Source organism: Brachycentrus maculatus, unplaced genomic scaffold (genome assembly GCF_059751285.1).
Source record: "Brachycentrus maculatus isolate JH-2025_06_01 unplaced genomic scaffold, ASM5975128v1 h1tg000061l, whole genome shotgun sequence".
NCBI lineage: Eukaryota > Metazoa > Arthropoda > Insecta > Trichoptera > Brachycentridae > Brachycentrus > Brachycentrus maculatus.
Genome location: NW_028280815.1, coordinates 1,800,238 through 1,826,923, shown reverse-complemented (window position 1 = coordinate 1,826,923; position 26,686 = coordinate 1,800,238). Strand labels below are relative to the sequence as shown.

Sequence of the window (26,686 nt, the reverse complement as noted above, 5' to 3'; positions counted from 1 at the left end):
TGAATACTTATTTTGAATCATTGCGAGGGATATAAGTACTCAATAATAAAAAAATGTCCGCATACTTTGTGATACACACAATATAAAAACTCTATGTTGAATTCAACAAAATATACCCGTTACAATTTGACATATTATAAGAGCGAAACCTTATTCAACAAAAGAAGACTTTTACTATCACTTTATACCACAAAATTCAAAGATCTAGAGTGCAGGACTGATCACCATACAAAAAACCCTTTTTTTTAAGTGACATAGCGGAGAATATTCTCGCAGTCGATTTGAGGGTCATTTTTATATTTCCTTTCTGCATTTGTTTGTAATCATAGATAACTACGACAGATACAAACTCACATAAATTATCCATGTCGGGCTTATGAGTCAATCTGGCAACACGTAGCGAGCTCCAAGCTGTCCTACTTTACCTTTATTACTTCAAATTATCACTGACCTCGAGAGGTTTCCTCGAAAAACGTAGAACTCTGGATAAGGATGAAACAAGGGCACTTGTCTCGAAATGTGGTGGCATCCATGAAAAAAGTTCGGCTGTCCAAATTTAAAATACAGTAAGGGACATTTTTTTGTAGTAGGTTTTATTTGCATTTATGGAGTAAGTAGACTCTACTTGGACAGCCGAGTAGTTCAGGCCATGAAAAAATATGAATCCAAATAGGACACAAAATCCTGGACACTTTGGACAGAAGCAAGTGACAGTTTATCTTCTGAGTTTTCTATGTTTTTTTTTAATACAGGAAGATGCGGAGAAGTTCTCTGCAAAATAATACAAATCTTCCAGCTGAATACATTAAGTGTTGTACATTTTATATAATATTATATATAATACTTCAATCTAAAGAAAAGTTAATCTTCGAGAAATAAAAATGACTTTACAATACCAAAAAATTCCAACAGAACTTAAAATATTTGGGAACCAAATACTTCAACAACCTTCCTACAGATATAAAAAAAATTAAGAAATTAAAATGCTAAAAACTAAATTGAATGACTTGTATAATGGAAGCCAAAAAAAATGAAAATAAATTATATCACCCACAAACATAAACGATAAATAACAAATGTAAGTCTCTCTCCAAGCACAAGGGCTTAGCTTTTTATTGGTGAGAGCAGCGTAATCAATTTTGTAAAGTAGAAATGGCTACAAATTTAATTCAATTATAGAAAAAAAAAAATTACAATTTGTCCCGAGGTCATCATGAATTGATAATGGTATTCAGGTCAAAGTATCTATTATTTAAGGTTGTACTTTCCCCATTTAACACAATGTACACGAATATAATGATTCGATTATAATAAATTTAAAGTGCGTAGAAAATAATTTTCCTCCGTGGTGGTGTTGTATCAGCGTCGAGTGTCATGTCATACAGATGCTGCACGTGGAAGCACCCGCCTAGTCGGTGGGCCTCTTCTCGCTGTTCTTCTTGGTGAATTCTTCGGCGTTCTTAGTGAACTTCTTGCGGTCCTTGAGGAACTCCTCGGCCAGCTCTGTCCGCAGAGGGTGCTCGGGTTCTGGATCATTGACCAGCGCCACCAGGGCTTGGATTACTGAAAAATAATTATCATTTTTTAAAATTAAACACTTGTACCCAATCGGTAGAACCAACCTGCCGATGGAAATGCCTTGCATATTGACATTTTTCACATCAGCGAGGGTGCCTTTAAGAGGAAATTATTACTTCTGGTGTAATTCTCGGTTGTGTCCACTTGCTATTTTCTATCTGATTATCATATTATTATTTTATCTACCTGTCCACACTTAGGCATGTATGTGTATGTGTGTGTCTGTGTATGTATATATGTTTTAAGTAAATTGTTATGTACATAAAAGAAAAAATAAATAAATGAGTAAATTAATTAACACACGACTAGTTTCGAAAACTACAGATGTTTTCATGAGTGTTTTTTTTTTCTAAAACCACCATCCACCCGCAGCGGTTATAAAATCCTGGGGACTCTTTGTCAGCTGCGCATAGAGGAATAGTTTTGATTCATTCTTAAGGAATAAAAACCCTATGCAGATTAATAAGGGGGGAGGAGGATGTATGGACAGAAGCCGACGCAGATTCCTATGCCTTTTTAAAAAGATTACAAAAAAAAGTATTTGCAAGACTTATGAATAAAGATAATGACTTAAAACCAAAGTAACACAGAGACTTAAGTAAAAATTGAGATAAAAGTATAAACATATAAATTACAAAAACAGAAACAAGCAAGAAATACATTGTAATTAACACTCAGAGAACAAAAATAAAGAATTAAATAAAGAATAAAGAAGTAAACCTCAAGAAGTACCTTAAAGTAAATGCTAAAAATGTAAAAAATATCAGGAAATAATAGGATATTTATGTATTAATTGTGAAATCAAATACAGATTTTTTGAGTCTACTAAGTTGTATTCAATTGTTAAAAAACACATCAAAATTGATATTGTGAAAATTTTAATGTATTTTTTAACAATAAAATACAACTCAGTAGACTCAAAAAATCTGTGTTTGATGTAACAATTAATACATAAATTAAAATGGAGTTCTACAAACTTGACGTTAAATCAATAAATAATAGGATATATTTATGTTCGTACCTTGATCAGTCTTGGTGGCCGGTTTCCAGTTCTCGGCGCTGATGATGGGAAGGCACACCTGACCCTTCTCATCTATATTGGGATGGTATATCTTTGTCTTGAAGCTGATCTTGGGGGGCTTGAAGGGATATTCCGCCGGGAAGTTGATTTCGATACGGAAGGCTCCCTTGTTGTATGGGGCATTATCCTGCACAAAATATACTCACAATCAAAACTCATTTATAAATAATATATGACATACATAATATTTACTGTCGGACTGGCAGTGAGACCTGCTCAGAAATGGTAACATAGACAGACAATAGGATCCATAAGCAACCGGATAAATATCCACAAGACACCGAAAAGATTTGTGTCTAAGATAAAAATCAAAAGTGAGAAATGAGATAAAACTCAATTAGAGATCTAATACATTCGTTTGAAAATGCCATAACTAGGCGAAACAATTGTCAAAATATTAATTTTTATGTGTTTTTTTAATATAATACAACTTATTAGACTAAAAAAATCTGAGTTTGATTTAAAAATTAATACATAAAGTCTAATTCAAGTGTTTAATGTTGAATAATCAACATGTCATTCAACAAAGTTATTGCCAGATCAATAAATAATAAAATCGTAAATAGGTTAGATTGTCTGCGATAATTTTTACAATTGTTGAGTGTATTGTTCAGTCAAATTATTGCATCCAATTCTGCACTATTTATCGTGCCACACTTACAGTTGATTTCAGGAAAGAAGTAACAAATTTACTCGCAATCACCCAAATGGTCAATTCCCTCAGGATTGAACTTGTTCAATCATCCCTAAGCCTTTCCAAAGTTTTACAGGCATTCACAAATAGGTTATTTCTTGTATCCGCTCAGATCCCCGGGAGAACATGATATGCGAGATGGCAGTCAAAGAGTAAGCTTACTTTACTCCCTGTGGCCTGGAAACTTTCAAATGGGCCGCTTCGTATTCCCAAAGCCTATGAGTGCATTTTACGTTACATCCTTACGTTGATGACAGCCTGGTAGGTCGTGCATACATCTTTATATATTTAAACTCTATTAAGCTGCTCTGTTTTAAAACAAAGACGACTCTTCATAACAATAATTTTTATTATTATAATTCTTATCCTATATTTAACAACAGAGGACGACTCCGCTTGAACTACGTGAACCAAATTATCTCAGACAAGCGTTGTAGTCGATACACCGAGTTGAAGAGACGAGCGAAGGATAGAGTTGTTGTCGGGCGGTGTTTTCATCAACCACGACCCTAATTAGAATACTAATTAGGGTCGCATACTAATCACAAATAACCGCAAACCCAATTCCCATCTGTACAATGTTTTTTGGCATCCTTTTAAACGTCTCAACTCTCTACCAACAGTATGTAAAAGACGATTTTAAGCATTTCCCACAAATACCGTAATATGTTAATTAACCTTGAAATAAGCGAGTGTCCTCTTAGTGTTAGCAACTTTAGAGACTCTGCCTGTTGAACAACACATGTGTCTAGAGAACTGATAAATTACTGTGTTTCTAGTAGAATTCCAACATCAACCTTTGTTGCCTTTGCCGCCCAGTGGTCCATAAGCTTTATAAATTACAAACAATCTTTTATTTTGATAATTCTTATTATTTTACCTAAATGGGACAACTAATTTTAGAGATATAATTATTTTTATAACAGCTACGCGTAGGTAGCAAGTCGCGCGAATATTTCACAAAAATGCTTGGGCAGGGCGCTACCCTTATTGCACGTGGCGCATGAGCGTCTAAAGGTTAATTAATAATCATGCGAGTGAGTATAAGAATAAACTTACCGGTACAATAAGTCCTTGCCATGTGAGTATATTTGTTTCATCAACTTGTATGTCTCTAAACGATTTTAGGCCGGATTGTTTGATGTCCCCCAATTCCTGAAAAATTTTAATGGGTGAATACCGGGAACAGAGTGAATGGCGCACTGACATCCGTTGCAGCAACAAAAGCCCAAACTAACAGTGCTACGTATGGAAGTGAAGTGTGGAGAAGAATAAAAATAGACTGAAAGCAGACAAATGTCGTCAGGCTTGTTGTCGGGCTGTGGTCCCGTGGCTAGTGTCGCAGACTTTTGAGTTAGTTTCTCAGTTCGAACCCACTCTACCACAATTTATACCTATTTCTAATAATGAGCCGCTTAGGCTCACAGAAAAAGTATAAAATTGAAGTATTTTTGCAAATAATAAAAACATAAATATTTTTTGACATGTATGTTTGTATGATAGAATTAAAAATGAAGATATAAGAAAGGAATGAAAGGCTGAACAAGGAATAATTAAAGATAAGGAAGAGATCTTTACGGTGGTATGGACATGTGGAGCGAATTTATAACGAGAGGATGACTAAGAAAATATATGTGGCGAATGTGAGATGGAAAACAGAACGAGGACGACCGAAAAAGACTTGGCACGATCAGATCAATCAGAACCTAAAATCTGGAAGTGTCAAAAGTTTGCGTATCAGAGGGCATGTATGACTGTGAAGGAGGCGAGGAGTGTATGTCAGGACAGAAGAGTGTGGCGTTCCATCCTTTCTGCCTACCCCGGCGAGGAAATGGCGTGATGGTAGTAGTAGTAGTAAATATTTTTTCTTTAAAAACAAAATGTGCCCCAAAATGATTTAATATTGATGTTTTATGATGACGTGTTATTGAAATGATGTGTTATTGATGATGACTATTGATACATGAAATAAGGAAAGAATGCAAACAAAAAATAAATCCACATTAGCTAGGACCAAATGAAAATCAATCGAATCCATGATACCAGATTAGTAGACGAGGATCTACCCGACTAAGTCAGGGCGCCCGTCAATGTAAAACTTTGAATACTTTTGATATAACTATAGGATTTTTTTAAATAAAAACAGGGTTTAATAACTACCCTTTTCATCATACATTGAATGTTCATCCTTAGAAATATTTTGAAAGACTGTTAAAGAAATTTGAGACATGATGTTGTTATTTACACCCTCATTTCAACTATATTTTCTTTACGACTTATTATATTTATTTATTTAAAATATCGTTTTATTTTAAAACTACGTCCAAATTAATATGGTGCGAATGAGAAAAGGCGTAAACAAATCAGATTACAGGTCAATCTATGAGTCACTGCATAATTTAATATGTAACAGTTGCGTTTCTTTTGTTTCGTTAAAAAATTAAATTCAAAACAAATTCGAGGATACATAACGTTAATAAGACTTCAGTTTGTATTACAATAATAATTTTCTCGATTAAACATCTGACGAAACACGGGGGTCGGAAAAAAATTAACACTACATTGTTAGAAAGCCAAATAACAAAAAATGCAATCAGTAAACGAAGAAAACATACGAGATGTAGGAATTCAAGGATTTTCGTAGTACACGCCAATATTTTATTTGATTTAATTGCGTTCCTAGCAAATTTCATAAAAATTACACGTCAAAAAATATTCAAGACTGCGTAGATATAGCCGCAGATATTCCTATAAAGATATATTCATTCGATAAAACAAAGCTATAAGTAGAGTTATCAATTAAGAGTTTTAATTTATATTTCGACCACACTTATTTTTTTACCTTCTGAAGTCTTCTAGTCGCTGCCATCTTGAGTTAACTGTCACGTTGTTTAGTCACGTTCCGTGGGTTTCACTAAGTTTCAAATTTTACACTTTGATTGGAAGTGCGGTCGAAAAATGCATCGGTAATTTGATTTAAAAAAACACATATAATTAAGGAATTCTGATAAACATTTCTAAAGCACTGCGAGATATTAAAAAAAATCAACACCAACGCCCGAAAACAAAAGCCTGAAATTCGACCAAAATTCGACGGCGAATTTTCTGGCAAAAGTTTGTTTTCTCTATTTATAATGCTAATTATCTGTGGATTGTGTCCTATCTTGTCTATGAAAAAAAGCTCACGGCATACGTCAGAATTCGTAATTTTAGAATTCGGAAAAAGGTTATTGTCAGTTGGAATACTTATATATTATATTTAAATCTCTTTGGATTCACAAACATCCAAAAATCAATTCACTATTCATTATTTTCATTAGAAAAAATTAGTTAGCAAAAACCAGCATAATACTTTCAGCCCAAGATTCCAATCATACGAACTTACAAACAAAAGACATCAAATTCTCTGCTAAATTTGTAGTTTCATTGTCTTTTACTTTACCAGCTTTTAATATAATTGGGTCCAAATGGTATTTAATTTCCTGAAAAATTCGACAACATTCTAAATACGGGACATGATTCATTTCTTGGGCATTTTTTCGCTTACAATAGTCATCTTTGCACATACCATGATTGCCAAAAACATGCGATGGGGCATTTTTCAGGTCTTTGCGCAATTGTTCGATATTCCCTTTCGCATTTCTAATGGCGCCACGTACTGCAGCTGTAAGGCGGGGTATTCTTGCGCGCAGCAAGCTCAAGCTTCCATGAACTTCAAACTTTTTATTGGCAGCAAGAGTATATAATTTCGATGTAAAACACTTCACTATATGATTAGCACATTCAATTTTTATAATTTTTGACCCAAATGGTGCTTTTTCAAAAACACGAGCATAAGTACTAGAATCCCCATTCCCAATCATAAATTTTACCCACACTTCATTGTTTTCAAAAATATGGTTCAAACCTTGTACTATAATATTTTGTTATATACCTGTTGATGGTCCGGTGTAAGATATTTGACAATTTTGTCCTTTACTCGACGTACAAATGAAGCAAAAATTATTATTCACTCCCAAGTAAATTAGCTTTCCAGTTATGTATCCAATGAGACAAGCCTAAAATACAATCCAAAAGGGTATTGTAAGCTTAAGATTGAAATTTATCTTCATCTGACCTTTATTCGCACCAAATGATGCAAAAAGCATATATCAATTGAATGCAACTGATTATTAATTTCACGAAACCAATGTGATCAGTTCTGTAACATTATTGTGAAAAATAATAGTATTATAGGGGATTAGCCAATTAGCTATGAATGTCTGTATTTTTCCGATTTTATTTTTTTATTGTGTAGTGATTACCCCACAACGTTATATTTTAGCACCGGAAGGAAAAGATTAAGCATACTTGGAATACTAAGGACGGAGACTGACCGGAGCATTTCGTCGTAACGTAACATGTTACGATGCGAGCATTCAGGCAGTCAGTACACCGAGCCGAGCTGCTCGCCGCTCCTTCCGAATGCTCCATCCGAAGTCGGATGTAATTTTAGGTTAGACCAGTGCTGCCAATCTGTGGGAAATTCGCCAAACTGCGGGGAATTTGTGGGGACTGGCACGACTGGCACTATGTGGAAAAAATGCGGGTATTTTAACATTTAATAATTTATCGGACGGATTGATAGTTAGTGATTAAAATATCTGTTACAATAAATGACATCAATATTTTTTATCTATTGATTTCCCACGTAGCATTTCTGGCAACAAAAGTGTACAAATTGTAGTTTTTTTTATGTATACTTTATGTCGAACTTGTTACCAAAAGTGCTAGATTATTGCTACAATGACAAAAAGGGATGCAGCCCTACCCGTCATATTTTACAAAACGAATATCAACACTATATCAACTTAAAATAATTCAGTGAATCCCCTTTTCAGATTTCCAATTTTTTTGGTGTGACATATGGCAGCACTAAGCACAAGGCCACAAGCGAGCACTGATCGCGGTCAGTCAGCGATGCCGTAACGTCGTACGTCATATACTGCTCGCCACGAGCGATGTTACGATGTTTTGTTACGACGAAATGCTCCGGTCAGTCTCCGCCTTAACCATCATTTTTCTCCACACCATCGCCATCTATATTCTTCTTACAACACCCACCCACCTCAATATTAAAAATTAAATAAAGCGTGATAATTATACATCGTATATTTTTCTCCACCGGCATTTTCGGTTGCTATTTTTATCTTATGTACCTCCGAATTCTCATACTGCGTACCAATCTTACCGTTATATTTTCAAGCGGAAAATATTCCGTGTTCGTAATTTTTTGGTACATGGAATTCAAACATTCTAAATTCATAAAGAGGAAAAGACCTATACCACAGACGAGTAGAGTCTGTGCCATGTATAGTCTTTGGTCTACTTATAGATATCTTTGTTATAGATTACTAGTATATAATCTTTGTTATAGATTGTCAACAGGAAAACGTCAAAATAGAAAGTGAGGTTATTTAGTATTTATATATATATCTGATACCTTTTATAAATGGAAGCGGTTCACTTAGATATCTTAAACAAAAGTGAGAGTGCAAGTATAACGCCAAAAAGAATTCTCTCAACAGAGGGGAAAATTCTGATCGGTATCACTGGCGGAATCGGCATAGGTTTGAGTGTATTATGCCTACCATTTGTAACTCCGGCTTTAAGAAAGGTCTGTTTGCCCTACGTACCAGCTACAAATGTTCAAATAGAGAACGTTTTAACGTGTTTAAAAGGATGTTCAGGAAAATTATTAGATATCGGTTCGGGGGACGGACGGATTGTGGTAGCGGCAGCTAAAAACGGCTTCACGGCGCACGGGGTCGAATTAAATCCATGGCTAGTCCAATATTCCAGAGTAAACGCTATGTACAATAAAGTGGGTCCGAATACAGCTTTTCACAGGCGAGATTTGTGGAAGTTTAACCTGAACCCATACAGGAATATTGTGATATTTGGGGTGGAAGAAATGATGAATCAATTAGAAGAAAAGATCGAGAAGGAGGCGCAACATGACGCTACAATTATCGCGTGTAGGTTCCCACTCAAAAGTCTAGAACCAAAAGAAGTTATAGGACATGGAGTTGATACTGTCTGGCGATATCAATTAAAGAAATGATGTTTTTTACCCCCGCGAAGTTTATCTTTTTCAATGTATAACTGATTCACAATTTGGACTAAAAGAAAAGCATTGGAATCATACTTTATTGAAAAATTATTGTCAATCTACATAATTATCGTTTTTTCTTCTTCGTGTACATATTTGTTATTTATAAAAATTACACATATCGCATGTTAGTAAACTGTTCTAATCCAAATTTTTTTAAACTTCAGCTACTTGAATGTAAACATAATGGTATTATTAAATTTAAGAAATTAATGATATCTGAAAGCATTTTTTTCATTATAGATATTATATAGAAAGCACCACTAGATACAATATGCAAACATGACTTGATTTTTGTCAATTTTGAAACAGACCAGTTTGCTACTAAGCACGCAAAATCATTTTCAAGCTATATAAAAAAAAACCATAACTACAAAATGAACATTTTACATAGGTTTACATAACTAACATGAATATGTATTTTCTTTTATTAAAACGTTGAACGCCATGTGAGTTATATGTATTCAACTCACGGTGTGCTTGGTCAAGAGGTTGCGTGAGTGAAATATAACTCCAATCATGGATTGGATTTTACGCTCTGTGAATTGGATACGCTTCACATTTGCTATGTAATGTAAATGTATGCACTTTCTGTGTGATCCCCTGGTCAAATTACCGAAGTTAGCTCAGATTTTTCAGAAGTTCATAAATAAATAAGTTCCAGCTCAACATTGTTAAACGAGGTCTTAACATGTACATATATTATTATTGGCTGCACATTTTAGACAATGCTTTTTAAAGTATAGATTTATTAAATATATTGTTAACCACCTTGAAGTCGGCACTTTCTGAGCATTTCTTTTCCATGTTATAAATGATAAATTTAAACATTGCATTTCAGTCTCTCACTGCTCGCTGATAGTGATCATTTTGAGTATTCTTTATTGTTATTGTACATATTCTTGTTAATATTGTTAATTGTGTCTAATTTTGGGGAATTACCCAAACTAAATCTAACCGTGTAATACTGAAACAGCAATAAGCAGGGTGTCATTTATTTATTTAAAGGACTGTCATTCTTAAATGAAGGTTGAAATAAAAATTAAGAGTTTATTTAATTAGTTTTATTATGAATACTTCATATTTACACAAATAATTTTTTTTTTATATATTTAAATGTCTACTCCATATGAATACATAACAATCCCAATTGTTTCCGTTCACAATGATAGCAGTATCATCAGCATAAGAAATTATTTTCCTCATTAATTTTATTGTAATTTGAAAATATCGTTGACATATATTATAAACAGGCCCCAGAATATTAAATAATAATATTCAACAAATAATAAAAAAAATCATTAAAAATAATATATAGCCTTTTGCTGGCATTATTAAAAATTTGTAATCTTTTTTCCATATGGATTACCGCTAATAATAACAACATAGTGAACATAATTCTTTCTAGAATTTCCCGCTCCTCTTTCTTCCGGTATATTTAGTGTCCATTCTTGTCTCCTTTCCCTGTTTCCTTCTGCGTTCCTTCTTTTCCAAAATCCATTCCCTAGACTTCTTTAAAGGTTTGCGATTGGAATTTTTGCCTCTCTGTTCTCGCGGAGTGTACGCTATATTATGCTCTAATCTATCCTTTAGAGTATCTGTTCCTGTAATATAAGAAGGTTGCTAATCATTTTTTTAAATAATATTTAACACAATTAAAAATTACTCGGTTTTCAAATTTAACCACCAATACTGATAGCAGTTTTCTAGGTTACATGTCATATATATTAGTAATATAATTCTATATATGCCTTCCTGGCAGAATATTACAATGTTAATTTGAGGAGAACCATTTTAACTTACTGCATAAGCCATAAGTATGTGTGTGAGAAAATTTATAGTTATCTTCAACATAAAGACAAAAATAATACGGTTTTTTATTTAAATTAAATATATGTACATATCGGCATCAATATGATGAACATACCAAGGGCCTTGGGCATGGGCATTGCTCCACCTGTCATCAGTACCAAGAAATATTTCTTGGCTTTAGCAGAGTTGGGATAGTCGACCAGCACTCCTCCGTAAAAACCTGCCTTCATGGCCTGCGACGTTACAAGCTCCATCTGCTCCGCATTCTCCGGATAGAACTGGAATACTGCTCGGGCTGATCGACTCTGCAAAGTGACAAGTTATATGTTAATATCATTTTTTAATAGATTTATATTATCCACTGACACTTTGTGATGGAATTGCATTTTTAATTTATTATTAGATTAAAACCAATATTTTTAGCTTTTCCACTTTTTTATTTGACCAGCGACCGGGTTTCGTCGTTACCGACATCATCAGACTGGTGATGTCGGTAACGACGAAACCCGGTCGCTGGTCAAATAAAAAAGTGGAAAAGCTAAAAATATTGGTTTTAATCTAATAATAAAAAAAAAAATATCATTTTTTAATTTGTCATATAGAGTACCTGGAAATCCACGAACTTTTAAAAAATTCATGGACTACCCAGTTATCAGGTATCTACTATTATTTTAATCAGTAGAATCTTATTTATTCCATCGCATCCTCAAACCACGTGACACATTACGCTGACAATTATTGCTAACAATTGAAGTGACACTGTAATACAGTCAAACTAGGTTATTACGAGCACGGATATAGCGACATCTCAGATATAACGAGGAAACATTCATTGATATTTTAGTTTGTGACTTTCTCCATACATTTATTCACAGTTATAACAATCTACTTCTCGGCTATAGGTATGATTAGGTATGTTTTTTTAAAAACATACCTATCTTGTGACGTAGGTCATGTGAGGTATATTTATTAAAAAAAACCTTTTTCTCGGATGTAATGAGTAACGGTTATAACGAGCAAATTCAGTCAGTCTCGTCTTCCTCGATATAACCGAGTTCGACTGTATTCTCAATTATATGCTTTTTTACCATAAGTAAAAATGACCAACTCTACATGGTCTTACTAATCAACAGCAACGGTAGCGCTTACCAGGGCTGCATAAAGCGAGCTGAAGAACTTGTAGAGTCTCTTGACCGGGTTGTGGTGGGACTTGTCAGCGTTGCACAGCCATTGGAGGGCGCTGACTGACACCGCCCCGTCGAATGAGCCCGCCCGGAACGGGACCCCCTCTCCCATATCCGAGAGCACGAGATCGCCTTCCATTTCCCGCTCCAGGGCTACATCTGGGTGAACGACATAATGAAGAAAACTTTTATTTTATTATGATAAAGGAATGAGGGACTTGATATTCTGAGCATTGTTTGGTATAAAAAAATGATGTTGACTGATGAATTTCTACAAAATGGTGACGTTGCAATTTAATCTGGCAGATCACATATCGCTCCTAATTTGAAAACTTGAGTTTTTTAAAGCGAAACTAATATAAAAACTACAAATCTAAAATTTAAACTAAAGCCAACTGGATTACATTTTTGCATTCGGAATAGATCATACAAATTTTCCTTAGTAACATTTCATGTTCTAATATTCTAAAATTTTTCATATTAGAGTTTTGAAAACACTCAACGATATAACTTATTTTGAAAGCATTCATTTTGTGCTTTTCTATTTTACCATTATTCATGAAGTACTTCTTGAAAGATTTATAAATTGTAATTCTTCTGACTGATACTAACAAAACACTATTTAAGAGATTTATCAGTGTATTAACAGTAACTCCAGTATGTGCTAATTAGGACAGCAACAATTGACAAGCTCTCAGTGGTCAGTTACAAACAGGTTTTTAAACTATAATACCAATACATATAATAAAACGATATAACGAACATAACGAATGTCACTTAAAAAAAAAAAAAGAAAATAGGAAAAACTATATACATAGTTGTTGTTTTATTATATAAAATTCAGTTCCACCAAGAAAAGTCAGTACAAAACTTAAATCTTATAATACCAATTTAGGTTTTATTTAGTTAGTTGACAGTTATGGAATATAACTTACTCAACATGGCGTTGGAGATATCTATGCCCGTCCAGAAATGTCCAAAGTCCTCAAGCACTCCTCCTGAGAGGCCGGAGCCACAGCCGATGTCCAGCAGGAAGCACGGGGTATCCTCGGGGAGGACCAGCAGCTCGATGCAGCGCTCACACATACTGCACTGGATCTCCATCATGCGGGTGCTAAAATCCAGTTGTAACATTAAACTTAGTCATTTGAAGTACAAAGGGAATATTACAATAAGGAGTTTTTGTAGGTACAGGCATTTCCATCAGAGTTGACCCCCACATAATAAAACACATTACTTGTGTTATCGCTCCTGAGGCCTATTTCAATTTACAATACAAGCATCTGATTATTTGTTTTTTAAGCAAACTGATAGAAACAACTGTAATATTCCGTGGACCAGAAATTTTAACCTATAAAAATTGGTGTGAAATGGTATAAAATATTACAAATTATTTTCTTGTATGTTTTTCGCAGATACTTTGTGGCATATTTTAAAAACTTTATAAAATATAACAACTCAGTTTTTAACTACTTTTTAATTTGTATATTTTTTTTCCAACTGCTTTCGACAAGAACCTTATCATCATCATGGTACTAATTCTAAAACATAATATTCATAGTTAGGTGAGTGGGCTGGTTTAAGGAATGGGTAATTAAGTTAGGTTTGGAGTAGAGCTAAGGCTTATGCAACAACGCTTATCATGACCATACTCAGGCTTCAACTTTTTAAGTTTTATAGCCTATGCCTACTCGTGAGTGGATTTACTCTTTATGTTTAAAGTTAATATAATTTCATGTAATTCGTGAGTGAAAATTCTAGGCAAAAACACTCGCGTTGGAGTGAGAGGGGTGAGAGGTGTGGAGTTTTTATTGCTGTTATTTCTAGGAATAGGAATCCTATTCGTATTCCTAGAAATATTTCAAATTAACCATTACTTAAACTCGCCCACTCACCTAACTATGAATATTTTAATGTTTTAGAATTAGTACATGTTTAACCCTGATGATGACAAGGTTCTTGTTGAAACCGATTGGAGAAAAAAAGTACCAATAAAAAAGTGGTTAAAAACAAAGTCGTTTTATTTTATAAAGTTTATTACAAATTAACTTAACAACTGAAATATCAAAAAGCACCCTAGCAGACATTCTTATTAAGAAAGCAAAGAGTATAACAGTCACTTACTTCTGCGTGTATTTCCTGGCTTCTTCTTCATTGTAAAACTAAAAAAAAAATACATGGAGTTATTATAATACAGAAATGACCCTTAACGCAATTATGGGTACACTAGATAGTAGATAGAAGAGGGAACCGATGTCCTATACCATTTCGATCAGTCTTAGCAACAAAAACAATAATAATTTATATGCCAGTTACGTAATATACTACTTTCCGGGCACTTTTCAGTGCTAATTAAAAGGAAATTATCAATTTCATTAATTGATTCGGCAGACTCTTTCTGGTGAAATCTATACATTTTTAATCAATGTTTTACTTAGTAAATACCATTATTTCTTAAAATCTACTGTGACACGTGTTTCGATGCATACCGCATCATTTTTATACAGTGTTTGAAAATGATGCAGAATGCATCGAAAAACGTGTCACAGTATATTTTAAGAAATAGTGGTATTTACTAAGTAAAACATGAATTAAAATGAAAATTATCAACATGATTTGGTAAACAAGTGAGTTTTTTTTTCTAAAAATCATCTCACTCTCACTCACTGTTCATGATTGCGCTAGAAGAGCGTTCCTTGTCATCAGGACCGCAACAGCAAAGGCACGCTAGCTAAATTTAGAACCCTGGTTGCAAAATGGTAAGATAATTTTACCCTCGCCAGTTGTAGCTGATGGATATATGAAATGTCTGTCCGAAATGCATAGATTTGAAGACAGCCTGGAGTATTAAGGAGATGCATTGATTTATACCAGTTCGTGAACTAATGATGTATGTTTTTTTTGGGGATAGAATATTCAAATTCATTATACTACAAAATATATAAGTTCTATAGCAATTGGATGGAACGAAAATGGCGATGTTGATTTTTTTCAAAACTGAATCTTGACAAAATTGGATCTGTGACACCACGAATTCGCCTGTTAACCCCTGCTGTCACTTATAAAAAATATGTTGGTTTTTTATTAGTTTCCCCATGACACAAATTCTTGAAAATACAGAACTTAATTGGTATACCATCCAACGTGGATGGATAAAAAACAATAGCTTTTTAAACAATATGAGATTATAGTATAAATTTTGAATTGTAAAAATATTATGTGTGGACAATATTACAAGTAATACGATTAAATAAATTTATTACCACTTCTGGCGGCGCTTGATGCTCAGGTCGTTTAGACATATTGTTTTTTAAATAAAAATAATAAATTATGTCAATTTATATTGAATCTGACATGACATGTGACAATAAAATATAAACATAACCCCAAAAGAGCTGAAGACACAAGTTAAGTGACAGTTCTTCTTCCATAAAGAAAAAACTAATAGGTCATCCACCATAGACAATAATTTGACGTTAAAAATAATCATATTTTCGATAAAATAATAAAATGAAATATGTTTATATGCATACAGTTTCCAAATGAAGATATTTGAAATTTTATGCAACAAATAGTATCATTAAGTTTAATGTGCTAATCAGAGTAAATTGAAGCGACATCATCATTTCATTGCTTGTTACAAACTAACAGTTTATATATCAGGGTATTTTTTTCAATATTCCTGTAGGGGTTCCTTGGAGGATTTTTTCGAAATGCGTAAATCACACGGTTAGTACATTGACTAAAGATTTAAAGGGCCATTGAACTTTAAATCAGGTTCAACGTGAATGATAGGCAAACGTTGTTTATTACTAAAGATGACTGTACGTGCATAAATCTCAATTGAAATCTGTACTGATTTATTTATTTTGTATGCCACGGTGCAATATCACCAATTTTTTTTCTTCTCTTGTTGTAGGCCTTGTGGCCTGTTTTTAAGAGGGATTTCTGCAATGAGATATGAGAAAGGGTGCATTATGAACGGCTTTTGCTGATCAGCATTGATTAGAATTGTATTTTATTGCCTATATTTTATAAAGAATTTAAAAGTCTGAAAGTGCTGAAATTTTTATGAAAATTAAAAATTTAAATGCAAACCCATACAATAAAACCATTATTTGGTAGGTTTACCTAAAACAGAAATTGTTAATGGTGTTGCATAAGCCGTTGCTTAGTGTCGGTCGGGCGATAATTATATAAAAACATAAAGATCGGGAATGGAATCAATATTTTGAATGATTCTAGAAAATTAAGTATGCAGTATCTATTTTCCTATTAAATAAATAAATTCTAAAGAAATATAAAATTATGGATTGAGCTTGATTTGTATTTGAATGCCATATCATATTTCACGATGTTTGCGCACTCTGCCGGTAGAATTTGAACTCTTGACATTTGAATGTAATTGGTTGACAGATTTGTCATGGCCACTCGCTAGGACCAATCACAGGACAGTAAATAACCAAGCCAGCGGAGCTCGCGTACCTCCGCCGTACCCTTTTTATTAAACGCTTTCAACGTGTCTTATAAAGTCATTATGTCTGAAAATCTATAGAATATTGTTCAATTTAGTTTCGACGCGATGTGCTAATCGTCGGCGATATAATTAAAGATGAAATTTACCGATTTATAGCTTTGTTTTACGTTTTCGCGGTTTATCTGTTCAGACTCAGCACGTCGCTGGTGATTGTCATTCAAGTTTATAGCTTGTGGCGGATTTTTACATCACGCTTTATGATGGTTCGAGGTGAGTTTCCATCTATTTCGTATCTAAATAAAATTGTGCTGATCTATTAGGTATTTAATTGATTCCTTCCATTCGTAGTAAATATTGTCGTTCGTAACGGATGGGGGAATAAAGAGGTTACACCTACTCGTTGTTTTCGATTCAATAATGAGGTTCAATTGCATAATACATTGCATGTTTATCATTAACCATTGTTAGTTTGTCATAATTTTACGGTACATCCACTTTTAGTAGCGCAGCTCATTATTGCTTTTATTCCCGCCATTTTGTTTTTTTTTTTCGTTGTATTGACATCGCGGCACTGATAATGGATTATAATAATTGTTTGTTTTTTTTTTTCTGGTTTATCAGGTCGAAGGGTTAGAGCCGCTAAGGCGGGGGATGAAGTTTGCTACGCGAGTCCTAAAAGAAAGGACTCTAGACTCGAGAATATAGGCAATTTGGCCAACGGAGTAGACGTGAATGTAAAACAAAACGGAGACCTTCCGAAAATTCATTCGCCTCCGGCTACGAGATCGAAAAACAACCATTTAAAGAATGGTAACTGTCCACACAACAACGGGAAAATGATAAAAAACACGCAGATTACAAATTACTTTCACGTAGTGAGTCCTGTCAACGGTTTCGATTCAAAACTTCCGACACTAAATTTGAAACAAGAGAATTTGTTCGACGGGACAAGGATCGAAGATCGGGATTATTCGGAAGAAAACGGGTTTCACACATTCGGAATGGATCGCTACATGGGTTTCGACGAGATATCTAAAATCATTCACACGGTCAACGACAGAAAGAAAGAGATTCTCAATAATATATTTAAAAAGGAGATTAATTCGATTTCTGATGGCGATGAAGCCAGCGGGTTTGATGTTCCGGAATGTGATGTGAAGGAAGAGGAAAGTATCGGACTGAGTAACGGAGCGGTTAAGATAGAGAATGGAATATGCGAGGATGCCGGTGACCACCAGAATGCCGTCTCTCCGAATGTTCGTCTCTCTCCACGGAAGCACGCCTCCACTCTACAGAGATGTGGTAATTAAGTTAAACATTTATTTATTTCTATTTGTCATAGTCTAAAAGTAATATAGTGTATAGATATTTCTATTTTGTTCAGTAAAAAAAATAATTAAATAACATTACTTAGGTAGGTACTTTAATTAAGGTTTTTTCAAATCTATGGATTGATATAAAATAAGCTAAAACTATATGCCTGTGTGACTATATGACTAGAAATTCCTATTCAACCTAACAGAGAAATTGTTTCCATAGTGTTAATTTTTATAGCAAGGTTTCAAAAGTAACGTCGATATAGGTACAGCGTTATCGGAGGGAATGTTATAGGGGTAAATGTTTTTAGTTTGTATTTTAATTTAATAATGATTCATTTCAGTAATTTCCTTTTGGTTAAAATGAAATAGTGCAATTTAAAACATTAATCCCCATTAAGTTTCTTCCGATAATGCGGAACCTAATTCAACATTAAAGGAGAGTTAACTGTAATTTTTTTAAATGCCTGATTACAGATTTTTTTTTGTTGATAATTGTTTTATATGTTTATGTTATGTTGTTCTTAAAAATAAAGGATATAACCATTTTCAGAATTTAAATTTAATTCATTAGTTTAATTGAAGTGCCTTAAAGGTACTTCACTTAAACTGTAAGACAAAAATCTCAGAATAAATTATGCAAAAAAGAAAATTATTGTCATGATTTGGCGAACATACGAGTTTTCAACAATTTGATATGTATAGTTGTATGTATTACTTATTTGATTAAGCTATAACCGAGTGGGCGTACTTGGATTTTCAGCAGTATATAACTTAATGGCGTGAATAATCATTGCTAATGCAATATCATAGTAAAAAGTATGAAATTTAGGTAAATTTTGTGACTGTGCAGTAACCGTGAAAGAGAATGTGAAGACTCCCCACCGCATTCGACTGTGTGAAGTTCCACAGCTCCCCGGCCTCGCCCTCAAGAAAACACGCAGAAGGTAAATCAACTGACTAATTCTCATATACATAAATAAAGGTTTAATTTATATTCACAAGTATAGGTAAACCTCGTTTACGCCAGGGTTTTGTACCGAGAAACACCGGCATAAAAAAGAATTGCCGCAAAATGAACACAAATAAATGGACAATATAAGGTTAGGTTCCGTGTCAAAATTTCAAGAAAAACCTAACATGTGTATTTAATACATATACTCTATATATTAAAAATAAATTGTAAATGTATTGTAACAAATATTTTGTACATTAAAAGCATTGTTAACTTTGTGGTATGGTAATATAACACTCTCCTTATCATTCATCGTTCACTTTGTGTAATTATTACAGAGCTATTACATAAAGTGAACGAAGAATGATAAAGGAGAGTATTTTTAACAAAATTTAAATACGTTTATAATATAAGTAATTTCTCGATATAATTATGAATTTTTTAAAATAAATTTCAATTCACTACAACATTTTGAGTGTGTCCAAATACTTGTTCACAAATTCTGGATTATCCCCAATTACAGGAGTTATTTTCATATTATTTTTTGACATCTCATCAAAGATGAAGAAGAATATGGATGTCTGGGCATTTACGGGGCTGACGATTTGAGTAGTGTGGTTGTCAATAATGGGTAGAATTGGTGAATGTTACAAGTGTGTAAAGTGATCACTTAAACCAGCCTACGACGGTCGTCAGCCCCGTAAATGCCCAGACATCCATATTCTTCTTCATCTTTGATGAGATGTCAAAAAATAATAATTTAATTCACAAGTTCGTCGGCACAAAATTCAATTAAGTGCGCTGGTTGCGAGCTGGTAAGATCACTTTGCCCATTGTAGTTGATTGTGAGACGTCTATCAACCAATCAGTCTGGAATAGAAAATGTTGCGCTGTATGTAAAGCGGTTCCTTTGTTTCTTTTGAGATGTCTATAATACCCTGTTTATCTGCTCAGACTGGCCGTAAAGTCCCAAGAGGACGCCTCCTCTTCTGACTCGGGGGCCGCCGCGGCCGACAGCAAGCCGCCTGCGGGGGCGGGGGCAGAGGCTGAGGCGGAGGACAAGGCTAGGCGGCCCGCACGCGCTGACAGCCACAAGCTCACTGACTACTTCCCCGTGCGGCGCAGCGTGCGCAAGACCAAGAAGGAGGTGCTGGAGGAGAAGCGGCGCCACCTGGAGGCCGCCATACAAGAGGAGAGGGAACAAGGACTGGAGGTCACTAAACTTGCCTTTGCACTAACTGTCTAATTAATTTATTTATTGTAACTGCAGACAGTTGGTAGAATTCCATATTGAATAGTTGGGTAATATATCCAAAATAAAACAAGGTTTTTGTTGGATTGAATTCTACATTTATTTATGTATATCTTAATACGTGACGCGTTTCGTCTTCTTAGGACAGTATTATTATATTATTGAGTGTTTGATAATGTCCAAAGAAGACGAAACGCGTCACGTATTAAAATATACATAAATAAATGTAGAATTCAATCCAACAAAAACCTTGTTTTATTTTGGATATATTACCCAACTATTGTCTAATTAATGTGTTCACCGCATTACTAGTCTGCCATTGCGCAGGATAAAATTCATGAAAGCCTGTCTGGACCACTTACAGCATTTCACTGTAAGACGGGAGTGTTTTTGTTACATCTTTAATGTGTGAGGCTATTTATATACAATCCTCGCAATGATAATTATTATTTTCAATTAAATTTATTCAATAATAATTCATATAAAGGCCGAGAAAAACTTGGCACGATCAGGTATGCCAAATACTTGAAAGCGGTCAGGTTAGGAGTCGAAACAATCGGCGGGTGTGAATGAGGAGATGCATGAACGTGGAAGAGGCGAGGAATGTTTGCAAATACAGAGTGGTGTGGCGTTCTATTCTCTCTGCCTACCCCTGCAGAGAAGCGGCGTGATGGTTAGTTAGTTAGTTAGTTAGTTAGTTATAATTAATATTTTCATTACAAACTAACATTTAAAGCATATACATTAAAAACATAAATTAAAAAGTAAACAAGAGGACTCTTATTAAAGATGTAGAAGAATCTTGCTTCGGAATACCCCCTCAGACACATGGAATAGCTAAATATCCGGCGTGATATTGTTCAGCATAGCAGTAGCTCTTCCTCCAGGCATAACCATTGGCAGGTTGGTCCTGTTTATAGGAATGTGAAACAATCTATGCTGACGCTGTCTTAAGGCGGATACTGACCGGAGCATTTCCTGCGAGTATTCTGGCAGTCAGTGCACCGAGCCGAGTGCTCCATCCATAGTTTGGGATGCTCGCTAATTCCCGCCGCGAGCGATGTTACGACGTTATGTTATGACGAAATGTTCCGGTCAGTCTCCACCTTTAGGTAACTATCGGGAACATAAAGACCAATGTCTAATTTATTAGTTCATTTATGGGCAATGGCGATCCGCTCGAGTCAATGGATGTGTGTTGCAGGTGGCGACGTTTGAGGGCAAGGGGCGCGGGGTGGTGGCGGCGCGGCAGTTCCGGCGCGGGGAGTTTGTGGTGGAGTACGCGGGCGAGCTGGTGAGCGTGGCCGAGGCGCGCGAGCGGGAGGCCCGCTACGCGCAGGACTCCAACAAGGGCTGCTACATGTACTACTTCCGACACAACAACAACCACTACTGGTACTCACCCACCCAATATTCCAACGCAACCTCTGTTGTTTTATTCCATGCAATTTATTATTAATTATTACTTTATTATTAATTAAGTATTTACATAACTCATAAAAAATACATAAATTATGTATGGTGTATAACTTAATGCCCGGAGGGGAAGAGTGGGAGTGGAAGATCCCCACACGATGGACCGATCAAGTTATCAGCAGGCACCTCAGTAGTTGGAGTGCTACGTGCAGCGCAGTCAAGTGATAACTGGAGAAGACTCATTGCTTCCACAAAGGTCACTCACTACCCTCAGTAATGAGGAATAAGATGGAGAACTATAACTTAAATAAACTTTGTTGTAAAATCACTGTATCTTATCATATATGAACACATTGTTTTTGAATGGTTTTTTCATTTTTTCATTAACCTCGACCCCAATTATGCTTAGACAGTCTGTCACCAGACACTCAGTTTACAAATCACAAGTAAATGCAAACCCAATTTTTTTTTTTGGTGTCTGACTACCAAAAATGAGCAAATAAAACACCTTTAAGTGTTAAAGACGCTTTTGAGAATTTCCCGCAAACAATGTGTTAATATTTTTTAAATTTATAGAAATTGTGGCGTAATGCGATTAACATTATGTTTCTGTTCCAGTATCGACGCGACGGCGGAGACGGGTCGGCTGGGACGCCTGGTGAACCACTCGCGCAGCGGCAACCTGGTGACCAAGGCCGTGTGGCTCGGGGCGCGGCCGCACCTCGTGCTGCTGGCCGCGCAGGACGTGGCCCCCGGGGAGGAGGTCACCTACGACTACGGGGACCGCTCCCGCGAGGCGCTGCAGCACCACCCCTGGCTGGCCCTCTGAGCCCCACTTTACTACTCGTATTACTTCGCCACTACTCATTGTCATTGCAGACCTGCAAATTCCTCACTCGACACTCGCCTCACACAACTGTAGTCACAAATTGAGAAGAGTGTTTGAACTTTATCGAACGTGAGCGTGCGTCTATTAAGGGTATTCCAGGTATGATGACATGCCATTTTGTATATTCACACATTTCAGACGGGTATCTTTTACACTTGCGGACCACTGCGGATAGTTGAGGCCCTAACAAAGAGATTGGTAAATAATATTCGTATAAAAACATTGGATAATTACTTCTTTTCTTCTAACTTTGAAATGGGGCCGGCGCAGGAGGTAAAAATACCCTTCCCGTCCTTAGGCATCAATCGACCCAACGGGTAGAAATACCTTTCCCGTCCGAAGTGTGTTAAAAGCTTTGTTAACTTTGTGGTATGGTAATATAACACTCTCCTTATCATTCATTGTTTGCTTTGTGTAATACCACTTAAAAACACTACTTCGTGACTACCGGTTTCGAAATAATCATTCCATCATCAGGTCTGATGATTGAATGATTATTAGCGTGTCTGCATTTGTCTTCATTTGACCTGATGGAATGATTAAATTCATGAAATAGTGTTTTTAAGTGGTATTACATAAAATGAAAGATGAATGATAAGTAGTATGTTATGATACTATGCGGTGCATTTGCTCTTCTTCTGTTGTGATGTTTCGATATTGGGGCGGATGAAAGAGAAGAAATGTACGCTGCATGGGATCATCCCGGAGACTCTTCAATAAATATAATATTGGCTGTCACAACATATGTACTATATTGGATTGTTTTGAGATGTGTCCGAGCTTTATTGGAACATTTAAAAATGTGCCTGAACATTTGAGAATAAGTCTGATATTTATTGGTATATTGTCATTATTTGGGCCGAAGGAAAAAATCACTCAGAAAACCCCATTTATTTTATTAATAGAATCTGAAAACTGAATATATTTTCCTTGTAAAATTAGTGATTTATAACTGTTTTTATTTTTCAAAACAGTTTTATTATTTTACGCGATGTTATTGATAGATGTACAGAGTTGTAGATCTGCAATGATGATATTTGTTTATTATTGTTTGTGGTTTTTTTAACTTAACCGAGATAATAGTAATTTAAAAATCATATCTCATTGCAATAAAATTGCCCAATATAGATGGAATGAAATTGCAACCATAAGTAACCAATATATATTTAAATTTTTCGTTGAATTATATTCTCGTTAATTCTTATCCATGCTTTATAATTTAGGTATTCAAAAATTAAAAGTAAATTCATCAACAGTCATGGTCACAATATGGGGCAATAAATATTGTTAATTTACTATTTTCGGGGATAGATACGAGGATAGAATGCCTAGTTTTTATACTGTATTTGTACTTTAATACTATGAGTAAAGTATCTATTCTACAAATAGATTGTCTGCCTCCGTAGTCTAGTGGTAAGGCAACCACACTGCAGGTCCCTGGTTTTATTACCGGGGGATCTAAATAAATACAAACGATTTTTCACTTTCATATTTATATAACCAGATAAGTAACCTTGCCTTCATGAAATAAAAGCTCAAGATAACACTGTGTTGTAGTGATTCTGTGCCCTATGCACCATTTGTTGCGGATAAGGGTTGGAATAAGAATCTAAAGAGAATTTTCAATAATGTGACGTTTATTCTATCTTTTTACTGGAATTGAAATATTTAATGTTGATTTTTTATATCTTCATTTCTTCACAGATTTGAATAAGAATTTTACTGGCAATTGTCTCTTGATCTTTGAATGAGAATATTACCTCTGTCTCGTGATCACATATATGAATGAGAATATTACATCTGTCTCGTGATCACATATATGAATGAGAATATTACCGATTGTTTTGCAATCTATTTCATTTGAATGCATTTGCTAAGTAAGTGATAATGGGTTCTCACCCGACTTTGTCACATAAGGGTTATAACTGGCAATAAACCATTGAGGCTTTCATTATCACATTTACTTACCAACGTAAGATATGGCAATAATACAATTATACCAATGTATGAGTTACTCTCTTGTCATTTTATTCCATTTATAACGGGGCATTAAAGTAACCACTTATTTTCTAAGTAAATCAATAACCAAAAATAACATTTCCTGACACTTGGTAACTAATAACAATTGACTAACTAAAGACCTCGGGTCAACTATGGCGTGCGATCGCGCGACTTAATAATGATATATCTAACTCGTACTCGTTCTGAATTGATAGTAATTAATTTTTAATATTTTTACAGAATCGTGAAATCATACCGGCTTTGTAGTATAGTTTACGAACCCTACCAATAAATACCAATAAAATAATCATCTTCATTAACTGGACAATAGAAATGAAACCATCTCCATTGGACAAATTCAAAAACTGATAAGGGAAGATTTAAAAACCTAGCGAGGGAAGATCGATAAACCTAGTAGGGTACAATTGATCACAACCACTGATTCAAAGACTTATATTGTAATAGTCTCGATTAGCACTTTACTGTTGCACTCACTTTGTACTGTCTTTTTCTTCTTCTTCAGCCTTCTGACCTCCACAGCTGGATATAGGCATCTTCCATATCCTTTTATTTGTGATGTAGACTGGCAATAATACTATCTTTCTTATTGGCTATAGTATATGACCTAGTTGTTATTTTATTATACTTTACTGGTTTTTAAAACTTGATTCTCACAGCTTGACATTTGCTCAAAGAATCGGCAGACGCCGTGGCGTAGTTGGGAAACTGGCGTCACGAGTTCTATTTCCGCCAATTGCAAAATGAATTCAAGAAAGATTTATTTTCAATTGGTCTGAGTAATTGTGATGTATTTTTCACATTTACTTTCCCTATTCTTACTGTCCTACCTGCAGACAGGCGTCTTAAATAGAGGCTTTGCGGGTTATTCCTTTTAAAAAAAAAACATATTTTTCTTTTATTTAAAAAAAAAAAAAAATTCTCGGTAAGACCTTGCTTAGATTTTTCAATTGATACTTCAGTTTTATTGTCCTAATGTTCCAAATATATAAAATTGCGCATAATCCGAGGATTTACGATAAGATTAGTATTATATATTTATTGTGTGATATGTGATTTACAAAAAAAAAACTAAAATTACATGTTTTGTTATATTTTTTGGTGTAAAAAATATTGCCAAATTGATTGCGCCAATTGATATGACAGTAGCCTTTTGTCCGCCTCTGTAGTGTAGCGATTAGTATTTTTTATTGTCGTGTAACGGGATCGATTCCCAACCGGGTGACACCAAGAAGAGTGTATCTTCAGTTTGCTTTACGTCGGTTATAATGCAGCATAAATGTGATGCCCTTCGCGCCACCGAAGGAGTTTGGAATTTCCTGGGCAGATGGTATGAGCGTATCAAAGTTTTCTAAAATGAAAAAAATATCTAAGGAAAGCAATATCTTTTGTTCTTAGAAAGAATTTAAGGAAAAAAATGTTTGATTTATTATTGCCAATGCAAAATAAATATGCCTTTTCTTGTTGATAAGTATTTGCCAAATATTTTCATTTCATCAAATTATTAATTCATCATTATTATTATTTTTAATACTGTATTTATGAATGTAAAAATATCGTTTAAATATGAGATCATATCAATTTTATATTGCGGTATTTTTTTTTGTCGTTGTGACTTATTAGCAATAATTATGGAAATTTGTTTAGCAATAATTATCGTAAGATATGAAAGCAATAATTATTGTGACTTAGTGATAATTGTGTTGACAAGCAATGTAAATGTGTACGTGGCAAAAGATAAATTCTCACAAATTAATCATCTTCCTTCGACGTATTGCAAAATTTGTCTTATGATTGTTTTAAGCGAGGGAATTGTAGAGAAGTTTGTGAAATATGAAACCACCACTGCCATAATGTTAGTA

General features: G+C 34.7%; 4 protein-coding genes across 5 annotated transcripts; 2 read left to right on the top strand and 2 right to left on the bottom strand.

The window, feature by feature from the left end:
- Positions 1-291: 291 nt before the first annotated feature.
- On the bottom strand, positions 292-6,480 carry Ubc10 (ubiquitin conjugating enzyme 10). The gene is made up of 4 exons (XM_088256372.1): positions 6,196-6,480; positions 4,413-4,508; positions 2,600-2,786; positions 292-1,563 (listed from the first exon to the last, which is right to left on the bottom strand). The coding sequence occupies exons 1-4, from the start codon at positions 6,220-6,222 to the stop codon at positions 1,409-1,411; spliced, it is 465 nt and encodes a 154-aa protein (XP_088112498.1). The 5' UTR covers positions 6,223-6,480; the 3' UTR covers positions 292-1,408.
- A 2,264-nt stretch (positions 6,481-8,744) lies between these two features.
- Positions 8,745-9,597, top strand: LOC148311558 (ATP synthase subunit C lysine N-methyltransferase). The gene has a single exon (XM_088256418.1). It carries the CDS (start codon positions 8,845-8,847, stop codon positions 9,454-9,456), a length of 612 nt encoding a protein of 203 aa, XP_088112544.1. The 5' UTR covers positions 8,745-8,844; the 3' UTR covers positions 9,457-9,597.
- A 956-nt stretch (positions 9,598-10,553) lies between these two features.
- On the bottom strand, positions 10,554-15,946 carry LOC148311557 (18S rRNA (guanine-N(7))-methyltransferase). Its single transcript, XM_088256415.1, has 6 exons — positions 15,764-15,946; positions 14,625-14,662; positions 13,436-13,614; positions 12,466-12,659; positions 11,432-11,621; positions 10,554-11,108 (listed from the first exon to the last, which is right to left on the bottom strand). Exons 1-6 carry the CDS (start codon positions 15,800-15,802, stop codon positions 10,909-10,911), a joined length of 840 nt encoding a protein of 279 aa, XP_088112541.1. The 5' UTR covers positions 15,803-15,946; the 3' UTR covers positions 10,554-10,908.
- Positions 15,947-16,948: 1,002 nt separating this feature from the next.
- On the top strand, positions 16,949-25,895 carry Set8 (SET domain containing 8). Of its 2 annotated transcripts, none has more exons than XM_088256371.1 (6): positions 16,949-17,247; positions 17,599-18,279; positions 19,147-19,240; positions 20,203-20,461; positions 21,705-21,895; positions 22,535-25,895. In XM_088256371.1, the coding sequence occupies exons 1-6, from the start codon at positions 17,235-17,237 to the stop codon at positions 22,743-22,745; spliced, it is 1,449 nt and encodes a 482-aa protein (XP_088112497.1). In that variant the 5' UTR covers positions 16,949-17,234; the 3' UTR covers positions 22,746-25,895. The 2 variants fall into 2 exon arrangements, with proteins under 2 accessions (XP_088112497.1, XP_088112496.1); XM_088256370.1 differs by having other exon boundaries at positions 19,126-19,240.
- Positions 25,896-26,686: the final 791 nt, after the last annotated feature.

Excerpts from the sequence above, each read along its gene's own strand:
- LOC148311557 (XM_088256415.1), bottom strand. The coding sequence starts at position 15,802 with ATGTCTAAACGACCTGAGCATCAAGCGCCGCCAGAAGTG. Across the intron at positions 14,663-15,763 it reads ATCAAGCGCCGCCAGAAGTG|TTTTACAATGAAGAAGAAGC; the intron begins GTAATAAATTTA and ends TTTTTTTTTTAG. Across the intron at positions 11,109-11,431 it reads GCCCATGCCCAAGGCCCTTG|GAACAGATACTCTAAAGGAT; the intron begins GTATGTTCATCA and ends CTTATATTACAG.
- LOC148311558 (XM_088256418.1), top strand. The coding sequence starts at position 8,845 with ATGGAAGCGGTTCACTTAGATATCTTAAACAAAAGTGAGAGTGCAAGT.
- Set8 (XM_088256370.1), top strand. Across the intron at positions 18,280-19,125 it reads CTCCACTCTACAGAGATGTG|GTAAATTTTGTGACTGTGCA; the intron begins GTAATTAAGTTA and ends TATGAAATTTAG. Across the intron at positions 19,241-20,202 it reads CTCAAGAAAACACGCAGAAG|ACTGGCCGTAAAGTCCCAAG; the intron begins GTAAATCAACTG and ends TTATCTGCTCAG.
- Ubc10 (XM_088256372.1), bottom strand. The coding sequence starts at position 6,222 with ATGGCAGCGACTAGAAGACTTCAGAAG. Across the intron at positions 4,509-6,195 it reads CGACTAGAAGACTTCAGAAG|GAATTGGGGGACATCAAACA; the intron begins GTAAAAAAATAA and ends AAAATTTTTCAG. Across the intron at positions 2,787-4,412 it reads GGCAAGGACTTATTGTACCG|GATAATGCCCCATACAACAA; the intron begins GTAAGTTTATTC and ends TATTTTGTGCAG.